The 25,779-nt window shown below is 38.7% G+C and overlaps 1 protein-coding gene across 1 annotated transcript; it reads left to right on the top strand.

Annotated features, from left to right (window-relative positions):
* The first annotated feature begins 771 nt into the window (after positions 1 to 771).
* Positions 772 to 24,538, top strand: LOC114251739 (neutral amino acid transporter 9). Its single transcript, XM_089736492.1, has 12 exons — positions 772 to 942; positions 6,046 to 6,120; positions 6,630 to 6,747; positions 10,518 to 10,621; positions 16,925 to 17,082; positions 17,839 to 18,000; positions 18,873 to 19,079; positions 20,069 to 20,265; positions 20,961 to 21,065; positions 22,047 to 22,115; positions 23,203 to 23,366; positions 23,862 to 24,538. The coding sequence occupies exons 1-12, from the start codon at positions 860 to 862 to the stop codon at positions 24,031 to 24,033; spliced, it is 1,614 nt and encodes a 537-aa protein (XP_089592618.1). The 5' UTR covers positions 772 to 859; the 3' UTR covers positions 24,034 to 24,538.
* The last annotated feature ends 1,241 nt before the right edge of the window (positions 24,539 to 25,779 follow it).

The raw sequence follows: 25,779 nt of genomic DNA, 5'->3' as shown, positions 1-25,779 counted from the left end.
AGGAACACCGCGGTTTGAGCCCCGTGAGCTCACCTACATGTTAGGGCGAAGCTGACATAGCCTCTCAAGGCTATAAGCATATGTAGGAAAAAAAAGGTTCGTTATTGGAGTATTGAAGCATTGATGCAATAATAATGACTATAAGGTGAAATGCAAAAATGAATGAGCACGCTTTATAGTTTGAGATTAGAACCTGTTAATAAATCTCTTTTCATTGTGAAAAATGAGAAGCTCTGTTTTTGTTCTTTTGCCAATAAGGCACCTTGCTAGCATATAAGGCATCCGTGCCATTCATCACAACAATTAGCAACACAGAATTAATGTATTCTCCCAACTTGAGATGTGTGATGAAAGTTAGTTGGCTGAGAATAATAAGACTACACATGATTGCTTCAGAACTGTGCTACCAACCTATACCGACAGCACGCGACGCATTTATACTAGGAACAGGCTAGTTTCAATCGAAGCATGAGTGGCAAACAAATATATCCATATGCACATCAGTGTGCTTAGTGAGAGTTTTTTAACGTTCTCGATAGCGTTAAAGTTAACCCAATTTTGGAATGCAGTTGGAACAGCGTCCCTAGCGGCAAACGTAGGCAAACGATCCGATTCTATACAAATATGAGCTAACTTTTACGCTATCGATAACGTTGAAAAACTCGCACTAAGCACACAGGATGTTGCTATTAAAAACGATCCCCATTTATCGATTCTGCTCACCTAAATATAGAAAGATAACTCTTAACATTATAAATTGTGTAAAATTTCTTATCGCACAAACAGCTTCTGCCCACGGTCACACATGGGTGTGCGTAGTTTAAGACTTCAATAACATAAATACTGTGTGTGTGAAGTTATGCGGTTTCTTAAGAGTACACCTAGAAAAAGCGAAGATGATCTGTCAACACAGAGCTCTTTGAGGTCAATGGATAGTTGTGAGTAAGTAAAGTACCTATTTACGGTAGGTACAGTATATATGTATATTAAAAAACACAAGCACGTTAATTTATATTGTTTTATATCCATAGATTTATTAGATAAAAATGTCAATTGTATAGCTTAACATATTATTATATCTACTTAATGTTTAAAATTCATTCTTTATCGTTTAATTTGGTTTTATCAATTCTTCATAATGTGAAATATATAATATATTTCGAGGTCCTTTTACGCTTTTATCTCATATCCGCTAATCAGACGTGACAAGCAAAATCATAATTTGTTTATTTACAGAATTTATACTGATTTTGTAAATTATATTTTTTTTATCTATTGTAGGTACCTACCTACCTACTTTGTTTTGTAAGTTCCTAATTTACCAATTTGTTGTTGTCTAATATTTATTCGAAATTTTAGAACTTTATGCCATATTTAATTCAAACGTTATGAAGAAAGTGAAAATGTGCTTCCGAAGTCGTAAAGGTTGTTGGTTGACCTGTAAAGGTCAGAAATATCTCACTTTTTGAGATTAAAAAAGTTTTATGAAACTTAGAACCAAGACTCAATCACATAAAGATCTTATTCGTTTATTGACGGAATCTTTCTTGTTATATACCTACGCGTGATTCTCTTACTCGGAGTTTGTGTTTGGCTGTCGTATGTCTAGTGCTAATTGGAGAATCTTTAGTTCTCATCAGTCTGCATTTATTCAGTCTACCTCCAAACATTTTACAACTTGCCAACTTGTTAGTATTTCGTTTGAGATACAAGCAAATCTAAATTCAAATCAGTAACTTTATTAATATCATCAAAACATACTTTGTTGATTAGCAAAAAATGTTTACTCTACGCCCTGAGAAGAACCGGGGAATGAAATTCAGCTGCTAAATCTTTTTTTCTCCTACCTACGCCGAAAGTTCGGTTTTCGTCCCGCTGTACAGGGAAGAAAGTGTAACTTTTTCTCCCTGGGCACAAGTGCGCATGCGCGTTAGTGTCTACGTCTGCTCTCACGCACTTATAATAATAATTCTCCGCCATTGTTGTGCTCGGGTAATTTGCAATATTGTGTTTAGTGTAAAAGTGAAATAAACAAAAGGCAATAAAATTTATCCATATTACAAAGATGAGTTCATCAGACAGTTCTTATTCAATTAGTAGTAGTTTACTTAAAAATAAAAATAAAAATAAAAATAAAATTGTTTTTTTTTACCCTACCCCTGGTCAAGGCTTCGCCCCTGGACCCCGCCCCGGTACTCCACGAACTTTCTGCCTGGTAGGAGAAAAAATAGTACGTGTACCGCGGGAGAAAAGTTGTACATTTCCTCCCGCGTGTAAAACACGTTGCAACACAATTTAATTTTATAAATCATGAGTACTGCTCATCTGCAGAGTGTTAATCGATTCTCCATCGGCGGCATTGTGCCGTGCAAGTAATTTTTATCACAGCACTTTTTATCATAGCAGAACTCTGCAGAATACAAACTCTAACCGTTTGTTGAGTTTTGATTTGCATACAACGTGACGACCCCACTGCAGATTGTAAGCCACTGTATGTCGAGTATTGTCGATAAAAAACAGTCAATAACATTTGCCGCTCATAACAATAATAATAGTTTTACATTCGACGAGAAGGAATACACAGTTTAAAAAAGTCCATGTATACAACAAACATGATACAATGGTGTATAATATAGATAATATATGATTTATATACCTACCTAATTAATAATATTAATTCAATATATTAAAGATAATAATGTAAACAACAGACCGATGTCTTTGTTTGACTTGATTTATGGGGTAATTAAAGCTGTAATTTACAATATCTTTCTGTAGTGTGGCACATTGAACATGATGAAATATCAAAGATAGTTACTTTCGTCAATTTTAATTTTAAATGACATTATGAAATAAATAAAATACAACTGACATATTTATAGGAGTGCTTAAAAAATGATGAATGAAAAATAGAAACAACCGGCCCGCCACCCACCCGCCTTTAATATTTTATGAGACCGTTGACTCGATGCGTCAACTGGTTTTTACTGTATTTAATAAAAGCATTGCACTACTTAGTCATTCCCGATCCTGCGGACAGAATGGAAAGCAGTCGACGTCGCCCAAAACACGTCATCTCGGATCCTCCCGATCCACTAACGGTGCTTCTAGGTACTTCAAGCACCGGTCACCGTTCTTGTCGAACCCGTCGCTTGCGACGAAGGGCTCGACGAGTAAATTAACTCTCAGACACAGCCCACTGAATTTCTCGCCGGAACTTCTCAGTGGGTCGCGTTTCCGATCCGGTGGTAGATTCTGCGAAGCACGGCTCTTGCTAGGGTTCGTGTTAGCAACGTCATCAGGTTTGAGCCCCGTGAGCTCACCTACTAGTTAGGGTTACGCTGGAATAGCCTCTCAAGGCTACCAGCTTAGGTAGGAAAAAAAAAGCACTACGTAGTAAATAATACATTAACTGAAGTCATTTAACAATCAATGATAAAATGGATTTAAGTATGTATACTAATATTAGATACTTATAAAAGCGAAAGTTTTTTCTGAATCTGAGTTGGCTTTGTAAAATTTCACAGAAAGTTAGTTTTTGTCCTATTTTAATGCTGTATACATATTATTAAGCTATGGGTACAACAAATAAATATGACAACGTGTTCGATAATTCGTATTTTACCTACAATCGGATCTGCTAATTGACCGGATGCTTATCTCGGGAAAATGAAGTGTTTTATTCTTTATGAATTACAAAAAAAGGCCTGCGTGAAACCGCTGAGCACATTTTTTGAATAATAAATTGGTTCTAACTTAATGTATCATCATATTATTTGTGCTTGTTTAATAAGTTGAGCAAAAATTTTAACAGTCTTAATGTAGGTAATTTATGTTCTTTCCGGTACATTTTTAATAAACGATGCTCTATGCTATTACCTAATAATTTATTTCGACATATGTTTGCCTGGAAGAGATAGCTCGAAGCGATAAGGATATTAAACATTTTTTAAGCCTTGTAGTTTTTCAATAGAATTTTATTACTGTGTCCTTAACTATCTTTTTGATAGACATAGAGTTATATTCTGTTTTATTTTTTGCATTGTCAGTCAATTTTAAATACGACTGCAAGAGACTTATAGGTAGTGTTGTTTTCCTTTATTATTATGATTTTTTTTATTACTTATAGTTACAGGTTAGTTACAGGTTACTTTAAAATATTAAGTGTATAATCTATGACTTTAAAGGTTATATTAAAATAGCTTTCGAAGGCTTCGCTTATTTTATGTAATAAATGAAGTCTAGATTTTAGTTATGTGGCAGTACGTCATAGACGTTCTAATGCAAGGACAGTTAGGTAATATTTCTGGTTAAGGCATCTTCTGATTAATATATTTCGTTTGATTTTGAGGTCATTTCAAATATATGACTAAATATTCATTCAAAATTCCTAATTGGCTTTTAAATCTATTGATTCTCTTCCCAGAATATGTTGATTTAATCTATAAATTAAAACTTGTAATTAGTAAAATTTAGAGAAAATAAAATTAATTTGTCTCATTTAAATTCAAGTTCATAAGGTCATTCGAAACGAGGCATAAAAATGACAGGCTGACGTCGATAATGTGTCAAGATAACGCCGTTGAGATGTGAACCCGTTGCTTATTTATCTATGAACAATATTTTTTGAAAAATTCAGTTTGTGCGTTGAAATTTATTTCCACTAAAACATGTGAAGTATTAATGTCAGGTTAGGCTATCAAAGGTTATCGATTTACAAGTTTTGTTGCTTTAGGTCTATTATTGATAGAAGCTTTAGGTATAAGACTTGAATTTAATTCGAATTCAATCAAAATAATTTTCATGGTATGTTTTACGTCATTTTTGCATCTAGAACAAAATATTTTTCAAATAACTTCCGATTTATATGCTTTGTTTCATTTTTAGCCTTTTGATATTACCTATAGGACCAAGGTACACTTAACCACTTTGAGTTCCGAGAACGATAAAAGCAGTAAGGGTTAATTATTAATCTGTGTTTTTTACTTATAAAGCTTAGAGCAGTGTCTCCCAACCTTTTTTGTGCCATGCCCCACTGTAACATTACTAAAATTTTTATGCTCCCCATAATTTTTAACATAAAAAATTAATTCGTTCACTTAAAAACATAAATGATAGGTTTTATTAAGAAATCACTATAAAATTGTTATCAAAACACAGTAAGTAATATTTCAAAACATAATAAAAAACTGAAATTCAGATTCAAAATAATTTTAATACAGAGTTTCTATATTAATTTAATACGATTGCGCCCCTTATTTATGAAATTGCCCCCTTGTGGGGCGTGAGCTCCACGTTGGCAAACACTGGCCTACAGTATTTTGAGATACGTCATTATTCAGACATTTTAAAACACCTGATGCATGTATCTCTTTATTTATTTTCTTTTTTACAGTATGGCAGTTGGCTAAATGCATGGCCATTACTGTCAGTGTCCAATTTACAAATATCTTTAATTACTACATAAATACTTTAAAGGAAATATGGAGCGAAAAGAAAAGAAATATTTTTTTTTGTAATCCTTTGACATAAATTTGATTAAAACAAGATAAAATAAAATGATATAGCATCCCGGTAAAATGGTGTTGGGAATTTACTGAGACTTTCATTGACTTTTTGAATGAACCTGAGAATCCCGTCCAGAAGCTTTATTTTATTTTCCCACACTTTCACGTATGCTAAATATTTTAAAAGGCGCAGACCGCAGGTGTATTTACCACAGCCTATTTAAGAAGTATCATACATATTAAACTTTAGTACCACTCCAGAGGATGCATTATAAAAACATTTTCACCGGTAGTTCTTTCTGCTTGGAACATGTACTTTTAGCGTGCATAGAAAGAAACACGGCATTTTAATGATCAGTAAAATAAAATTTACTACAAATTCTCAGAAGTAAATCCGCTGGCGATCACTAGCGAGCTCTCATTGTTTTATAGCATTTATCTTAGTGTCTTGCGATTACAGTCAACCTTACTTGGCGACAGCGGATCGCCTCGGTTAGTTTAATAAGTTTAATTATTTGATTTGTATATTCTTTCATAGATTATTCGGGAGTGCCTGCTCTGACTATTCTGACTGTGAGTACTGTGATGAGAGAAGACGACAGATTAAAAAAAAGTAAGTTAAACTACCTAGATTTTAAACTCAAAATGACAAAATATACGCTAATAGTTTGCGTGATTTTGGTGTAATAGAGATAAAAGGCTTTATAACTGGTGTCCACTAAATAGTAAATAATAAATAAAAAATTTTTTTTTAAATCTCAACATGATCAGACATATTTATCTACATTTTTCGAGAACTTTTATCGTTGTACGTACTTTTTTAGTTAAAAAATGGGCCAATATTGTTCAATATTTCTAATAACCATGAAAAATTATTTAAAAAGTTAATCGAATCTCCTTCTTTTTGCGTCATTTATGATGTTCAAATGACTCTTGCGCAGCGCATTGGACGCTTCCCTCATATTTATTTTTATAACATACAAAAATGTGAATAAAAACTGATTGACTTTTATTTTTTATCTCAGTTTTATTTAGCCCTTCCATTACTAGTATCATTGCGAGGCCTTTAAGGGCTTAATTGAACGTTACTTAATTAAAAGGAATTGTTTGCCTAATTGACAGGTATTCACCAAGTGACAGCTACTGTAGTGCAATGAGTCGTTTGGAAACGACCCCTTTGCTTGGAGTACTGGCAACAAGACCGGCCTACAAATCCTTAGGAGACAGCACGGATACACTGGTCAGTCATAAAAAGAAAAAAAAAGCTGAAATACATTAAATTTTTTATATATTTTTTTATGGAGGGTAGAGGTAAGTAGAACCATCTCAGTATATTAAAAAGTGTCCACTGAAGGGCAGCAAATTAAGATGGCGCCATAGTAGAAAGTGGAAAGATTTTAAAAACAGCGCCATAAGTTGTTACACTTCGGGTATATTCCGATTTGCAATGCGAGCACTGTAAAGTGTGACGTCAAATTAGTATACTGCCAAACCGTTCCTTTACAGTACAGTATACTGCCATCGACGTTGTCATGGCGGTGTTTTCACTTCAGCAAAAAAATCTTGTTTAAATTTACTTATATTTGAAAATACAATATTCAAGTTATTGTCAGTTTAATTAATCGCTAAAAGTAAGTATATTTTTAGTAAAAGAAAATATTGTTTTTCAAGCAATTTAATCTATAATAACTTAATAACCGTATTATTGAAATGAGGTTATGCACGGTAAAAGTGCTGAAGTGAAGATTTATGAAATCATGTATCATTCCTCCGTTCCATTCATCGTCATGTATCATCAATAATTCCTTAAGTTACTACGACTGTATACTGTCAGTCCTTAGCGTAGGTAACGAATAGCAATGAGAGCACTAAACGATGCTCGCAGTAAATCGGAACACAATCGGAGCTTTACTGGTAGGACCTCTTGTGAGTCCGCGCGGGTAGGCACCACCGCCCTGCCTGTTTCTGCCGTGAAGCAGTAATGCGTTTCGGTTTGAAGGGTGGGGCAGCCGTTGCAACTATACTTGAGAACTTATATCTCAAAGTGGGTGGTGCATTTACGTCGTAGACGTCTATGGGCTCCAGTAACCACTTAATACCAGGTGGGCTGTGAGCTCAACCATCCATGTGAGTCCACCCATCAAGCAATAAAAAAAAAAAACATAGCCTTCACTGCAATCCAGCACACTTCACTCAGTTGAAAACTTCTATATTCATACTACTAGCGACCCGCCCTCGCTTCGCTTCGGAAACATTAAAACACAAATGAAACCAAAAAAATTAAATAATTTTTTTTTTTAAAAAGTAGCGTATGTTCATCAGGGACAATGTCGGCTTCTAATGGAAAAAGAATTTTTCAAATCGGTCCAGTAGTTTCGGAGCCGGAACAAACAAACAAACAAATCTTTCCTCTTTATAATATTATATAGTATAGATTTCCCCTTGCTACACTAGCGCTAATTCGGTGAATTTTCGAACTATAATTTGCTGTTTACAGATGGACACTTTTTCAACTTGTCCCCTATACAAGATGGTGCTCCTTACCTCTACCCTCCATAATTTATTTGCGTTTCATCCACCAAATAAGCCATTTAAAAAGTTTACATGTATGTACATTTATTTACCACTTTTGGAATATATCAATAAATTGTTGGAATATATAAATCGAATCACGATCGAATTTGAACAATAACCTAACGTCACAGTTCAACAAATTAAGCTAAATAAATAATATTGTTACAAAAAACATTCTCATTATCGTCTAATTAGGTCAAGTGCGCAAATTGTAATGATTTAAACGACTTGTCAAAATATAATCAAAAAGCATTCTCGCTTTTTTCTGTCCTTGATTTTTCTGATAACAGCGATATTTTTAATTTAAAACCAAGAAGATCACAAAGCTAATTAGCTAGGGGCTGTGATTGAGCAATTTACCCAGCAATAGCGTAATATTTGAAATAAAAAATCTACTGTATATCACTACACGCGGGACATCTATCGTCTGTTTTTTGTAGTATATTACCCGACTAAGTTTCTCGCCGGATCTCATTACGGATCCTCCCGATCCATTAACGGTGCTTTTAGGTACCACAAGCACCGGTCACAATCCTCGCCGAACCCGTCGCTTGCGAGGAAGGGCTCCACGAGTAAATGAACCCACTGAGTTTCTCGCCGGATCTTCTCAGAGGGTCGCGATTTTGATCCGGTGGTAGATTCTGCGAAGCACTGCTCTTGCTAGGGCCAGTGTTAGCAATGCTCTCGGTGTTTGCCCCGTGAGCTCACCTACACGTCAAGGAGAAGCTGAAATATCCTCACACGGCTATCAGCATTGGTAGGAAAAAAAGAAAAAAAATACATCGCCCGATCTTCTCTGAGGCTCGCAATTCTGATCTGGTGGTCGATTCTGCGTACTGCCCTTGCCAGGGCCAGTGTTAGCAAATTCTATAGGTTGAGCCCGTGAGCTCATCTACCCGTCCGGGCGTAGCTGAAATAGCCCTCTAGGCTATAATCGAATAGGTAGGGAAAAAAAGCAAATATAAAACAAAAAAAGAAAAAGGCAAAGGTCCACGGCACAAGGCAAAAAACGCATGAGCGCAGAGATCACGAACAAACAAATTTATCTGTAATCGTCAATTAACCGTCAATACGTAATATTAGATGGCGGCATTTTGAACGTAAACCTATTTGATAACACACTGTTAATAAACAATCAAATAAAGTAAATCGCCTTCGCCACAGAATATAAATAACCGTATTTTTTTACGAATTAAAAGTATAAAAAATCATTAATTTAAATAAATCGATTAATTCGAAACGTTATCATTACGTGAATTATTGGCGGCGTGTTATCGTTGACGCCAGAGCCTGTTTATTATGTCTCCAAATCTCGTGCAAGCGATCCTTGGATAGCAAAACTTTAATCTTTATAGGTTATCTAATAACGTTTTGTTATTTGCTAATAACACGGTAAGCATACATAAAAATAAACACAAAATAACTTAGTTGTCAAAGAAAACTTATAAGATATGGTATGGGACCCAAACACAGATATATTTTTTTATTGCTTATATGTGTGGATGAGCTCACAGCCCCCCTGGTGTCAAATAGCTACTGGAGCCCATAGACATCTACAACGTATTATAAATGCGCCACCCACCCCATATACAACGTAAATGCGCCACCCACCTTGCGATATGTTCTAAGGTCTCAGTATAGTTACAGTGCCTGTCCCACCCTTCAAACCGAAACGCATTACTGCTTCACGGCAGAAATAGGCAGGGTGGTGGTACCCACCCGCGCGGACTCACAAGAGGTCCTACCACCTACCACAGATTAGGCTTGGAGCTCCTGCTCCTAGACCGCTCCGCCTATATCTCAGTGGAATTAGTGTCAACTAGGACTGAATCGAGAAACACATAAGTCACACAGGAGTCTAGACAGACACACTGGACCAGGCTAACGTCCACCTTGGGCTGCAAGCAGGGACGTCTTAAATTAGGCTGGGGCCCTTGGGCACACAAGAATTTGAGGCCCTTTTGGAAAGTAAATAAATATATTTTTACTGAGTATGACCATTTATTATAGGTAATCAAATACAGTATGATATAAAATGTCATTAATGATACTAGAATGCTACTGGTTTTTTTGTTACGATTACGATAACAGAAACCGTTATCGTGATCGCTAGATGGTGTGCTAAGTAAATTAGGTAGGATGCGTTCGGAAATATTATTAATTAGTACAGTAGAAATAGGCGTACTCATCAATATAATGGCGTAGTACATGCCTTGAAAATACCTTCTGATAAGATTACTGATTTGTGAAATAAGTGTAATGTGCCCAACAAAAATGTTTTGAGAATAAATGTGTGAGAGAAATTGTCGGTCCTTCGGGGCTCCCTGAGAATGGGGGCACGGGCCCCGTGTGCCCTTATGGTAAAGACGGTATTGGCTGCAAGACCTAATATGATGATGCCATATGAAGGTTTTTATATTCTTTTTCTTATGACAGGGTCCCGGAGAGGTTTCCTCAGATGCCGTATTATCTACTTACAAGAAAAATTTCGAAAAAACTGTCAAAAAAGAAAATAAGAAGCAAAGCTCTCTAGTTACAATGTAAGTAACAAACTAATCTTGTTGACGCGGATCCGCCTTACGTATTTACACTACGAGAAATCACGTTTTTTCTCACAGGAAATTCCAAGTTGAGGGATGAATATTAACAAATAAAATGTAGACATTTAAAATAAGGGAAGCGAGGCTAACTCGTAAAATGACGATACTAAGTTCAAAAATACAAACATTCTCTTTTCGATCAATTAACATCTCGCTAAATATCATCAAATCAAACATGCATACTTATAATTTAACTGAAATTTTCTTATAGCTATACTCCACTATTCTGTATAAGACAGCTGATATAAAATTACTATTATTTAATACTTTAATCTAGGCATCTCGAACTATAAATTATTGATAACTTGAGGATAAAGTTTGCAATTAATAATTTCCTTGCACAAACAAAGTTTTGTAAATTTGATTAAATAATAGACTCAACAACAAAATATTTGCACGATCCGATTTGACGACCAAGCCGACCGAGTTTCTCGCCGAATCTTCTCAGTGGGTCGCGTTTAGATCGTCGCGTGGTAAATTCTGCAAAGCACTGCTCTTGCTAAGGCCAGTGTTAGCAACACTCCGGTTTGAGCCCCGTGAACTCCACTACTGCGATTTTCTGCACCATGGCGCAGGCCGACGCAGACGATTTCAAGCAAACCATGGCTCCGGAAGCCGCTCTCCAACTGGCAAGCATTACCATATCATCACGCATACCAGAGTTTTGGATGGACCAACCACGCCTTTGGTTTATCCAGATTGAGGCTATCCTGTACCCGCAGAAGCTAGGCGACGAGCAAAAATACAACTTGGTAATCGCGAAATTAAACAAGGATGCCATAGCCCAAGTTACCGATTTTTTGGCCAAACCACTGGAGAAAAATAGGTATAATGCGCTGAAAGAGAAATTACTTCAAGTTTTTGAAGATTCAGAGGCCCGAAAACTATACAAGCTGATTGGTGAGATGGAGCTTGGTGACCATCGCCCATCCCAGCTGCTGACGAAGATGACTGACCTGGCGCGGGGGAAGGTGAGCGAGGACACTCTGTCTATGCTGTGGAAAAGGCATCTCCCGATGTCAGTACACGCAGGCCTCACCGTATCTGAGACCAGCGACTTGGCGCAGCTCGCCAAACTCGCCGACAAAGTGCTAGAAAACATCCAGCCTTCCCATATCTCAGAGGTTGGTGCCACAGAAAAAGGTGAGTCTACTACATCTATTTTGGCGGAGATCGCGAAAATAAATTCACGCCTTGACAACATGACTGTTTCTACTTCGGGACCCAGGCGTAATTTCAATCGTAACAACGAGAGGTTCCAGGGAAGGTCACGATCCCGGCCGGGTGCGAACGCGAAACGTACCCAACGCAGCCCGGATTGGCTTTGCTATTACCACTACAGATATCGTACTAAAGCCAACAAGTGTGTTCAGCCCTGTAGCTGGAAGGACACCACGGAAAACTGATGGAGGTGCAGCCCGCGGCGGATGGCTGTACGAGTCTTCTTACCAACAACCGCCTTACAGTTACTGATTCTACGACAGGATTACGTTTTCTGATTGATACTGGTGCTAGTGTGTCCGTAATTCCGTATAACAGCAGGTTAGTGAAAAAGTGCGATTCTAAAGTGTGCGACTATACGCTATACGCCGCAAACAGTTCAGAAATTAAGACTTATGGTTCTAAAACTATTGTGTTAGATTTAAATTTAAGACGTAATTATCATTGGACATTTATAATAGCCGATGTCAAACAGCCTATTTTAGGAGCAGATTTCATAAAATATCACAGACTTTTAGTGGATTTATCTGGTCATAGATTAATTGATCGACAAACTAACATCGGTACTATAGCCACTGTTGTAAATTGGAATGAGCCCTCGTTGAGAACTATCGATTCTAATCATCCGTATGAACAATTATTGTCTAAATACCCAGATATTTGCAAACCGATTAATTGTAAAGACGTACATAAACATTCAATAATGCATTTTATCGAGACAAGCGGCCGGCCGGTGTCAGCGCGCTCAAGGCCGCTCCCGCCCGACCGATATAAGAAAGTTAAGGCTGAGTTAATACTCATGCAGGAAACGGGCATATGTCGTCCATCTAATGGAGCATGGTCTAGTGCCTTGCATGTTGTGCCTAAAAAAGACGGCCAATAATACCTTGTGGCGACTATAGAGCCTTGAACGCCATAACTAAACCTGACTTGTATCCTATCCCAAGGATACAAGACTTTACTTAGGTCTTACCTAATAAAACAATTTTCTCTAGATTGGACGTCTGCAGAGCTTATCACAACATTCCTGTAAACCCCGACGACATAGAGAAGACGGCAATTATCACACCGTTCGGTCTATATGAATTTCCGCGAATGAGTTTTGGTCTTAGAAATGCAGCCCAAACCTTTCAACGATTCATGAACAACTCGGTGTTGCAGGGAATACAAGCTGTGAGCTCGGACGGTGATATTATTGAAGGTTCTGATTTTTTTATATTGTTATTTAGATGACGTAATCGTCGCTAGTCGAAATATGAATGAGCATAAGTCGCAATTGGACGCGATTTTTAAACGTTTTGACGAATTCGGCATAACCATTAATTTGAGTAAATGCGTTTTCGGTCAACAGAAAATTGAATTCTTCGGATATCAAGTGTCCAGCGACGGTGTGTTACCTTTGGGGGACAAGGTCAAGGCGATAGTCGATTTCCCTCGCCCAGAAACCATTGACAAGTTGAGGCAATTCTTAGGGATGCTGAATTTCTATAGAGCTCACTTACCAAAAGCGGCCCAGCGGCAGGCAGAGCTCAATAAATTTTTAAAAGGCGCCAAGAAAAAGGATAAGTCGAAGATACTATGGGACGAAAAATCGGATAATGCGTTTTTACAGTGTAAGCGCGACTTACAAGAGGCAGCGTTGTTAACTTATCCAAGTGAAAACGCTCCCTTATGTCTCATGGCAGACGCGTCTAATGATTGCGTAGGCGCGGTTTTACAAACTGAAGTCCGAGGTTCTTGGAGACCCTTAGGATACTTTTCTAGACGTATGACGGATACGGAGCGTAAGTATAGTGCTTACGATCGGGAACTGTTAGCTATTTACCTCAGCATACAGCATTTTAGGTATATGCTTGAAGGACGTACTTTTACAGTGCTAACAGATCATAAGCCGTTAACTCATGCGTTTAGTCAAAAACCTAGCGCGAAAGATACCCCACGACATACTCGACAGCTCGTGTTTATCAGTGAGTTCACAACTGATATTCGATATGTGAACGGTTCCGAGAACGTAGTTGCAGACTGCTTATCGCGCATAGAGACAGTAACGTGTCCCACGAACATCGACTACCAAGAATTATTCCAAGCGCAAAATGCTGACGGCGAATTGTCGGAGTTGTTAAAGTCACCGGACACGAACTTTAATTTTAATATTAAAAAAGTTTCATTACCTGATTCTAATCAAACCATTTATTGCGACGTGTCAACTAGCCGTATTCGATCATATTTGCCTGAGAGTTTTAGACGAAAGGCATTCCAGATGTTGCACAATCTAAGCCATGCAGGTATAAGGTCGACCCGGAAGTTAGTTAGCGAAAGATTTTATTGGTCGAATATGAACAAGGACGTAGGTCTCTGGGCCAAAACCTGTGTTCATTGCCAAAAGGTTAAGGTCACGAGACACACCATATCGCGATTCGGCGAATTTTAGCGGGCAGATCGATTTGAGCATGTTCACTTAGATCTAGTCGGCCCACTGCCGACGTCACAAGAAGGTTATAGATACTTGTTGACGTTAATCGACCGAACTACACGGTGGCCTGAGGCTTTCCCGCTAAAGGATATTTCTGCTAACACCGTAGCTAAAGCGTTTTATGAAGGTTGGATAGTGCGTTTTGGATGTCCCGTTAGGTTAACTAGTGACCAAGGTACCCAGTTCGAGAGTCATCTCTTCAACTCACTTCTAAAGTACTTGGGTGTAGTGAAGAGTAGAACCACACCATACCACCCACAGTGCAATGGCATCATCGAGCGTTGGCATCGTTCTCTCAAAACATCTTTGCGAGCGAGGCTCGAATGCACGGGCAGTACGTGGATTGATCAGATACCTACAGTCCTGCTCGGGTTACGCGCTGTTGCACGTAGCGACACAGGTGTCAGCGCAGCACAAATGGTTTATGGCGATAATATCAGGTTACCAGGAGAGTTTTGTGCTAACACAAAACAACAATGTAATAATGACGCAGAGTTAATTCGGAAAATTAGAGAATCTATTCATAAAATTCGTCCTGTTTCAATTAAAAACAGAGATCAAAAATCTATTTTTGTACACCCTGATTTGAATACGTGTAAATTCGTTTTTGTTCGAAATGAGGTTGAACGTTCATCTCTCGAACCATCTTATTCAGGTCCTTATAAAATTTTACAGCGAACTTCTAAGGTTTTTAAAATTCAGTTACCACATAGAGAAACGCGTGTGTCGATAGATAGATTAAAACCGGCATATATTCTCAACGAGGAGGACGTTCTAACATCGTCTTTATGTCCGCCCATTACGGACGATATTGTTTTGTTAATGTATCAGTGCCTAAACAATGTATTGTCGTTCCAACTCATACATACTCACGTAGCGGTAGGCAAATACGAAAACCGGTGCGATTTGTTAATTGAGGTTGAGCAATTTCATGATGCGACCAAATAATTATTTTGAATTTATTATTTGGAACATGATGTCGACAGCAATTTACATATATTACTTTTATGCATATTGTACTTCTTGCACATTATTTGTCCCGTTTAGTTTCAATTTTAAGTACGATAACATCTATACCTAATACCCCAAAATGGGAAACTATTATGTTAAAGAAGAGGACAAATCGTTGACGATAAATAAGGAGACAGTAGATAACCTACAGAATCTGCAGTATTTATCTATTGGCCTTGGAGTAATCGTAGGAGTTATAATACTCGCTGGTTTATACCTCCTGTTTACGCGCTGTTGCAAGGGTGCACAGAAATATATTTGGAGACAAATGAGGTTCCGGGATGTACAGCTCGGACAAGGCCGTCCGTCAGCTGCCACCATCAAGTTGCGTGAAGTCGCGCCTAAATCTCAACCTCAGGAAGCAAGAAGTACCGCTTTCGTGTAACCGCGTTCGTTTCGTGTAATAAGCGATGTACGTAATTTGTGTAAAATGTACGTATAGGTTAATATTCTTTTATGTTATGTTTAAATTTTTATTCTGTTCCTTTCTATATTGATTTATATTTTTTTTGTCATGTTTATTGTTTAACGAAATGTCTGCAATTTTAGAAATTAGTTGAAGCATGTAAATGTATTTTTTTTTATTTATTTTTTAATTGTATTTATTTAAAAAAAGGGGGGGCTTATGTAGGGACACATTCAGCAGCGTATGCAGTTTTGTGCATCGCATGCATTTGGTCAGTCGTACATAGCCCACCCGACACGGCAGACACTGGCGAATATACGGAGTTAAAATTGCAATCAACTTGTTTCATTAGTAAAGGGCAGCTTACTCTTTACTCTTGCTAAAGCTACCGTACAAAGAGATTATCACGTACATATTTATATATAAATGGAATGGGCATTTAGACCATATCGCGATAAGGACGTCATTGTAACCGTGATTAGACTTGTAATGTGAGAGAATGTAATGAAGACTGCTTTTACAGTTTGAACTTGGATTTTGTTTTTTGAAATTGGAATTAGTACATTTTTTACCATGTTTCGAATAATTTATAAAGCAGTACATCGTAAAATTAATTTTAATTGTGTTTAGGAATTACGAAATAATAGTAAAAAAAAATGTCGAGGGGTAAAAGGCGCGGGTCTTTAAAGGAAAGTGAAAGGGTATTTAAGCAATATTTCACTTAGTACGCGACGTTTATCATTGTAATTAAAGGTCCGTTTCATTTGGCATTAGCAACAACAATGCGATGTTTTTCAATTGAAATTCAATTACATTTATCACATTCATATAGCTGAAGAAGTTTTTTCGGTAAGTATATTTTTATTTTATTTATTTATTTATGTACACACAAAAAAGAAGACATAGTACAGAGTAATAGGAAAATTATGTACAAAGGCACTGCTTATTTCTTTAAGAAATCTCTTCCAGCAGACCTGCGAGAGGATTATGAGAATAATAATTAAAAGTGATTATATTTTCTTCCAAGTTTTAAACTTTAAATGGCTCTCCTGTAAAGTTGCAAGAACGTCCCTTAAGCCCAAATAGCATTTCACATAACGATGTGTTTCCAATGTAGGTATATATTTTTCAGTTTTTCAATATGGAACACGATAATGGGGTCGTCGCTACTGACCATGGCGTGGGGCGTCGAGCGGGCTGGTCTCCCGGCCGCTCTGGTCCTGGTCGCAGTAATGGCGGCCTTATGTCTTTACACCGCCTACATATTGATCTCAGTAAACGCTTATCACGGTGAGATATTTGTTTGAAATCTTAATTAGTTTCGCAATGCTGGGTATTCGATCTTATATCTTAACACATTGACTGCCAGTTAGGTCACCGGTGCCCTACGCCGCGCATTAAGTAATTATGTTAATTTCTGTTACTAAGACGCCGGAATGTCTAGCGGACTTTGGGAAAGACGAATTCGAATATAATGAGAATTAATCTATTTCTATGAGACCTAAAAGACTAAAACATACATTAACAAATTACTGGCGGTAGGACCTCTTGTTAGTCCGCACGGGTAGGTACTACCACCCTGCCTATTTCTGCCGTGAAGCAGTAACGCGTTTCGGTTTGAGGGGTGGGGCAGCCGTTGTAACTATACTGAGACCTTACAACTTATATCTCCAGGTGGGTGGCGCATTTACATTGTACATGTCTATGTGCTCCAGTAACCACTTAGCACCAGTTTTTTTTATTGCTTAGATTGGTGGACGAGTTCACAGCCCACATGGTGTTAAGTGGTTACTGGAACCCACCTTGAGATATAAGTTCTAAGGTCTTAGTATAGTTACAACGGCTGCCCTACTCTCCAAACCGAAATGCATTACTGCTTTACGGCTGAAATAGGCAGGCTGTTGGTACCTACCCGTGCGGACCAACAACAGGTCCTACCATCAGTGTTCTGTGTGGGCTGTGAGCTCGTCCACCCATCTAAGCAATAAAAAAAGGTGAATTCACTATTTAGCCGCCTATCGCAAACAAATATCTGCGTTCCTGTAGGTAGCGACACGTGCTCGGTGCAGGCGTTGTGCCGGCTGCTGCTGGGCGGCTGGGCGGAGGCGCTGGCGCACGTGTTCAGCGTGCTGGTACTCCTCGGAGCGAACATCGTATACTGGATACTCATCACCAACTTCTTTTACTTCACCGTTAATTATTTTATAGGTAGGTAGGAGCCTATTGTTGTTGGTAAATTCGTATTTCCCTAGTGCAATTCCGTTTCCAAATTATAATTTGCGTAATTACTGGTCGTAGCGGTAGGCAGCGGCTTGGCTCTGCCCCTGGCATTGCTGAAGTCCATGGGCGACGGTAACCACTCACCATCAGGTGGGCCGTATGCTCGTCTGCCTACAAGGGCAATAAAAAAAAAAAAAAAATCGTAGGATCTCTTGTGAGTCCGCACCGCCCAGCTTATTTCGGCCGTGAAGCAGTAATGCGTTTCGGTTTGAAGGATAGGGCAACCTGTGTAACTATTCAGGTACTGACCTTAAGGCACGAAGGTAAAGTATTAATTATAATGTCCTTCTCAAGCCAATATGTGCGCTTAGCGGCAGAAATCGGCGAGACAGTGGTATCTATTCTTCTTCTTCTTTTTCTCCACCGTATCCTACAAGGTCGGGTCGTAGCAGCGAATTTTCTATTCCATCCTCTCTCTTTCTCTCATATCGTCATTCACACACTCCATCCTTGTCTTCTTCGGTCGACCTCTTCCCCCTCTACCTCGCACTACCATTTCCATACATCTCCTAGTCAACAACTCTTTGACAACTCTCTGGGTCGTAAGTGAGTTTCGGTGACTTTATTATTTTTATAGCTTATATGGTTGAACGAGCTCACAGCCCACCTGGTGCTAAGTAGTTACTGAAGCCCATAGACATCTAGAACGTAAATGCGCTACCCACCTTGAGATATAAGTTCTAAGATCTCAGTATAGTTACAACGGCTGCCGCGCCCTTCAAACCAAAACGCATTACTGCTTCACGGCAGAAATAGGCAGGCAGTGTCTGGCAGCTTCTAAATAACTTTAACCCTTGCAGATCTAAGTGTGTCGAACGCAACTGAATACAACACAACCCTGCTATGTCCGAATCAAATAGTTAACGAGTCGTTAATGATTCCGAGCCCCGCGGAGGAGTCTCGGTACTGGGGGCTCCACACGACGGCGCCTCTATACACGGCCCTCATTGTCTTCCCGCTCTTAAACTTCAGAAACGTTTCGTTCTTCACTAAATTTAATTCGTTGGGTAAGTTTGAAGGTGTCATTTAAAAAAAAACTTGTATTCGCAACATGGCAACATTGTGTTACTCGCCGGAAGCGACGAAAAACGTCAATGCTTCTGAAATCTTTCAACAGACAACATATATGTCCGGTTTCATTGTAATTTTTTATTTAACTAAAAGAAGCCACTTAAATTAAAACATGTAGGTACAGTTAATTATTTCCGCCCACAAATAAACAACTTGTAAATAAATATAACATTAATTCTTTTCATAATTTCGATGTAATGCTTCCCATATAACGCGGTATTCTTATAACGCGATCTCTAGTCCCACTTATTTCTCCCCATACAACGCGATAATTTCCCATGCACTTTTGTATGTTTTTAAAATATCTTTGCATTCTTAGGTTGATTTTTTAAATAAAATGCAATTACTTTATTAAATAATAAAGTTCACCTTAAAAAGGAAAGGTTAAACTTGCATTATTTGTGCACAGTGCGTTATATGGGTACCACATTCCCGATCCTGCGTAATGAATGGAAAGCAGTCGACGTCGCCCAAAACACTTCATTTCGGATCCTCCTGATCCACTAACGGTGCTTTTAGGTACCTCAAGCACCGGTCATCGTTGTCGTCGAACCGTCGCCTGCGACGAAGGGCTCGACGAGTAAATTAACCCTCAGACGCAGCCCACTGAGTTTCTCACCGGATCTTCTCAGTGGGTCGCGTTTTCGATCCGGTGGTAGATTTTGCGAAGCACCGCTCTTTCTAGGGTTCGTGTTAGCAACGTCGTCAGGTTTGAGCCCCGCGAGCTCACCTACTAGTTAAGGTTACGCTGCAATAGCTCATGGTTCACGCTCAAGGCTATCAGATTAGATAGGAAAAAAAGGGGTATTGCGGTGAATAGACCTACAACGCGTTTTCCTATAACGCGGAACCAATCCGTCGTGTGCCCATCCATATTGCAGTAATACTGAATCACTGGCTAGTACATTCATGACGTCTCTCACAGGAACCCTATCGGTGTTCTACCTTTTGATCTTCGTAACGGTCAAAGGCTACGCGTGGGGCATCAACATGGGCGCGCTGTGGTCAGAGACCCACGCCGCCAGGAACGCAGCCGTTCTGAGCGGCATGCTGGCCCTATCTTTCTACATCCACAACATCATTATAGAGATCATGAGTAATAACGCAAGACAAGACAAAAATGTGAGTATCCAAGTAGCCATTTTTTTATTGCTTAGATGATACTGGTGGTAGGATCTCTTGCGAGTCCGCGCGGGTGTGTACCACCGCCCCGCCTATTTCTGCCGTGAAGCAGTAATGCGTTTCGTTTTGAAGGGTGGGGCAGCCGTTGTGACAATACTTGAGACCTTTACGTTGTGGATGTCTATGGGCTCCAATAACTCCACTTAATATAACGTTCTAAGGTCTCAGTATAATTACAGCGGCTGCCCCGCCCTTCAAACCGAAATGCATTACTGCTTCACGGCAGAAATAGGCAGGGCGGTGGTACCCACCCGCGTGGACTCACAAGAGGTCTAACCACCAGTATCTTAGAACTTAGAACGTACCTACATCATAACTAACTTTCCGTCTGATTCATCAAGGCTTAGTATTGAATATACACATTTGTATACTACAATGCAAATACTCGTATAGTATTTAATTTTGTAAGCTGTATAAGCACATTTGGTAGGCAGCGGTTTGACTCTGTCCCTTTTGCTGACGTCCGTGAACGACGGTAACCACTTACCATCAGGTGGGCCGTATGCTCGTCTTCGAATTCGAAACAATTCGAAGTACCTATTGCAATAAAATTTCAATTCAAGGCAATTTCATACTTTAACCCTTATTATCATATTGAAAAATGTATTTTCCATTTGACATGAGATGATTGACAGGGCAGGGATCTAACCATAGCCTTCGTGCTGGTCACGATCACGTACACGATGGTTGGCGCCGTCTTCTACGTCTGCTTCCCGCTCGCCAAGTCCTGCATTGAAGACGTAAGTGATTTCGATAAAATAACATGTTTTAAAAGAAAATACCGTCCAGTACTCGAAGCGTTCAGAAAAAGTTATCAGGAACTAGTGCATGAACCTCCATCTTCCAATCGAGTGACATCTTGTTCTTACAAAAATATTATCTTTTATAAAACATTAAAATACAAATTAGAACTACAACGCGAACTTACAAACGATTACGATGTTGAAATATCTGTTGAAGTGTCAGAACATAGTTGCTAGTAGAACAGACGGCTGCTGGGGAAAAGCTTGGGTAAAGCCTATGTCAAGCAGACATCTGTCAATTAAAAGAAAGATAATATACAACACTTAATAATTGTAACTCAAATAACTGGTAATCTGAGCATTACTATAGGCAAACAATAAAAAAAGGATAAATTCATAGAAAAAAATACTTTTTTGAAACTATCTCTCAAAGTGACACTATAGTTAAATGTGGCTGTATGGCTTCAATTCCTTAGTTCGGCCCCGGCCCTAATCGCACCCACGCACTCACCCACGTCATGGTAAAACTTAAAAACTGACTATCATAGACACTGTATACAAAACTTCGTCTCTATGCCTGACCTTTGACCTTTATTTTATCTGAAAGCTAATCGTGGAGGTCATATTTACCATAACATTGGAGTGCCATCGAATGGAGTGAATCAAGAGGAATAAAATTCTTTTAGGAAAAGACATGGTCGTAATTTAGCTTCCAAGATTTGACCCAAACAAACTTACACATGTACATGGGTGTTTTTCACAAAAAAATGACCCTAGTAAAATCGGAATGTCCCATAACTTCAAAAATTTTTATTTTTATTTTTTTATATGGCACACGTAGATGTGAAATGTTATATGATTAAGGCAGACATTTTAAAATCAAGTCAAATTGAAAAACACCAAGTGCATTTTGAAATTATTATGTAATTTTATTGCTTTTTGGTGTAGCTTTTTCCTAAATTCCGTGTTCGTTTTCAGAACATTCTGAACAACTTCGAGCGTCACGACGTAATGACCGCCGTGGCCAGAGTTCTGTTGCTCTTCCAGGTAAGTTCACACTTAAATAATACATCAGATGGTCGGGCGAGCTCACGGTTCACCTGGTCTTAAGCTACCGCAACCCAGACGTAGCGTAGCGTAGTGTGGACTTTCTGTTTCTCCGCTTTGAAACTCACAGCTGCTCTTACTCAATTGGCAACACTGAGTAGATATGTATATCTGTATTTAATTTACAAATCGACTGTTAGTTTATGGACCAGTGTGCTTAGTGCGAGTTTTCAATCATTCTCGATAGCGTAAAAATTAGCTCATACTTGTATGGAATGGGATCGTTTGCGTACGTTTGCCGCTAGGGGCGCTGTTCCAACTGCATACAAACTGGCTAACTTTTACGCTATCGAAAACGTTAAAAAACTCCCACTAAGCACACAGAGAACTAGCAAATTTCTAACACGTGTTTACTTATTACTTACTTTTATTTACAATTCGAATAACAAAATAAAACGCAGATGAAAGCATTTTGAACTCAATAAAAACGATATTGTATAATAATAGATTAAGATGAGTTTCTCGCCGGATCTTCTCAGTGGATCCTTATTCCGATCTGTTGGCAGATTCAGCGGAATATTGCTCTAGCTAGGGCGTGTTTTTATTTTTTTTATTGCTTATGCTATGGGAGCACGAGCTCACAGCCCACCTGGTATTAAGTGGTTACTGGAGCCCATAGACATCTACAACGTAAATGCGCCACCCACCTTGAGATATAAGTTCTAAGGTCTCAAGTATAGTTACAACGGCTGCCCCACCCTTCAAACCGAAACGCATTACTGCTTTACGGCAGAAACCGACAAGGTACCTACCCGTGCGAACTCACAAGAGGTCCTACCACCAGTAATTACGACAATTATAATTTTGCGGGTTTAATTTTTATTACACGATGTTATTCCTTTACCGTGGAAGTCAATCGTGAACATTTCTTAAGTACACATTTCATTAGAAAAATTGGTACCCGCCTGCGGGATTCGAACACCGTTGCATCGCTAGATACGAATGCACCGGACGTCTTATCATTTAGGCCACGACGACATCTTGCAGCGAATAGTTAGGGAGAGAACAATGCTGATTGCGTCGACAGGTCGTGACGGTGTACCCGCTGGTGGCGTACATGCTGCGTACGGAGGCGGCCATCTTGTTGTCGTTGCGCGACACGCCCGCCCTCATGTTACTCGTCAACGCGTGCATAGTTGTCATGTGCATATTGTTCGCGTGCTTCTGCCCTAACATAGGGACAATTATAAGGTAAGCGTTTTGATTAAATCGTTTTAAAAATCGTAATACCTTGATGGAAGTAATGAGGATTATGATCACATATTTGCATATTTTTTTAATTTTTTTAAGAAAACCGCTTTGGTATTTTTGTTTATTTTGGCTTTGATTGTTGGTAGGACGTTTTGTGTCAGTCACCGTCCGACGAGGGAACTAACCGTCAAAAGTTCGACGAGGGAACTAACCCATAGACACACCTTACTAATTTTCTCGCCGGATCTTCTCAGTAAGTCGCAATTTCGATCCGGCGGTAGATTCAACGAAGCATTATTAGGGTTAGTATCAGCAAACCCTCTCAGGTTGAGCCCCGTCAGCTCACCTACTAGCTAAAGCTGGAATAGCTCGCCACCAGCGCAACACGTAAATGTCAGTCGGTCGTAATGTGTGAATTACTGTGAATCCTAGTCGCCCCTCTGTCCCCCGGGGCGTTGGGGGCGGAGGGCGCGTGACATAGAACGCGTGACGTAGGTACACGGGCGCGCTGAGCGGGCTGGTGCACGTGTTCGCGCTGCCGGCCGCGCTGCACGTGCGCTCGCTGCACCTGCGCGGGGAGCTCGCGCACTGGATGACGTTACTCTACTGTCTCCTCGTGCTCGCCGGGGCCGCCAACCTGCTAATGCAATTCTTCATTACCGAGTGACTGTTTTATTAAGTTCCAATAAAACATATCGACGCGTGAAAGGCAAACGTGACTAAGCGACAATGCGTGAACTTTACAGTAGACTAATTTAAAGTTGAAATACCTGAAAAAAATTCTATTTTAACGAATCTAGCTGTAGGATTGAAATGATTTTAATAGACCTAGAAATATATATTTTTTGCGCATCGAATATGGTTATTGCCTATCATTTATGTACAAAGCAGTTATTGTCGCTTAGTCACGTTTGCCTTTCAAGCGTCGATATGAGAACATATATGCACATACGGTGCAATAACGTCACTTATGCAAATTATGTAATTTTTCAGGAGTAACGTTGGAAAATTCAACATCTTATAATATAATATAATAATTATAATTATATATAATTCTTATAATATAATTCTTATATAGTTCTAGGCTATAGAAATAAAATGATAATATTTAAACTACAACTTTAAACTTCATCAGTGAAAGCAAACATCTCTCTCGTCTCACTAACACTTATAAAAAAATGTATTTTGCTATACTCATTTTAGTGTTAACAAAAATTGCATAAGTGACTTCATAGCACCGTATGTGCGATATGTGTATATATACCAAAGATAATATGGTACCTATAGATAATAAAAACCTAGTTTTAATTTTTACACATTACACAAAGTATGTCTGTTAAGTTTGATTTTTGTTTTCAAAGTAATAACTTTTTGAAGTGAAAACTTCTTTAGAATCGTTGTGATTTCAAACCGGATGCAACGAAAAAAACGACAGGTAAGAGACACAAATACAAAAGAATGAGACAGAAATATACATACTATTTAATACAGCGTCATCTGTGAGATTTTTTAATACTAACGTGTGTATGAAAGCTCTTGTAGTGAATTTTAATTTAGGATTGTACGTGAAATTAAAATATCAATTCACAGAGGGCGCTACCTTACAATTATTTACTAATGACAAAATTTTACATATACTTAAGACGTTTAGGATAATTGTATTTTAATTTTGGAAGGTTTCACTTCTACCACGTGTGAATTGCACACATGTATTTTTTTTTGTTATCTTTGACGATAATTACATTGTTCACTAACACATTATTGTAGTTACTACAAATATAATACTCTTATCATTTCACTACATGATATAAAACAAAGTCGCTTTCTCTGTCTCTATATCCCTATGTATGCTTAAATCTTTAAAAGTACGCAACGGATTTTGATGCGGTTTTTTTTAAATAAATAGAGTGATTGAATAGGGAGTTTTATATGTATAATAACATCCATTAAATAGTGGAGAAATCAATAATAAATTACAGTTTCCGAAGCGAAGCGAGGGCGGGTCGCTAGTGTATACATAAAGGATGTTATTGTGTATAATATCACAGGTTAACATGTTCACTGCGGTGCGAGGCCATAATGAGCAATGCTTTAGGTACTTTATATTGCGTGCGTTAATAAAATTACTTATTCCGTAAAACCATGTCGTTCTAATCCGAGACTATGTTAGGAATGTTTTGACCTCACAACGCACTGAAACAATACTTTTGGGCTTTTTTATTGCTTAGATCGGTGGACGAGCTCACAGCCCACCTAGTGTTAAGTGGTTACTGGAGCCCATAGACATCTATAACGTAAATGCGCCACCCACCTTGACATATAAGTTCTAAGGTCTCAGTATAGTTAAAACGGCTGCCCCACCCTTCAAACCGAAACGCATTAGTGCTTCACGGCAGAAATAAGCAGGTTGGTG

This window comes from Bombyx mandarina, chromosome 03 (genome assembly GCF_030267445.1).
Source record: "Bombyx mandarina strain Sakado chromosome 03, ASM3026744v2".
Classification (NCBI taxonomy): domain Eukaryota; kingdom Metazoa; phylum Arthropoda; class Insecta; order Lepidoptera; family Bombycidae; genus Bombyx; species Bombyx mandarina.
This window is presented reverse-complemented; position numbering and strand designations above follow the sequence as displayed.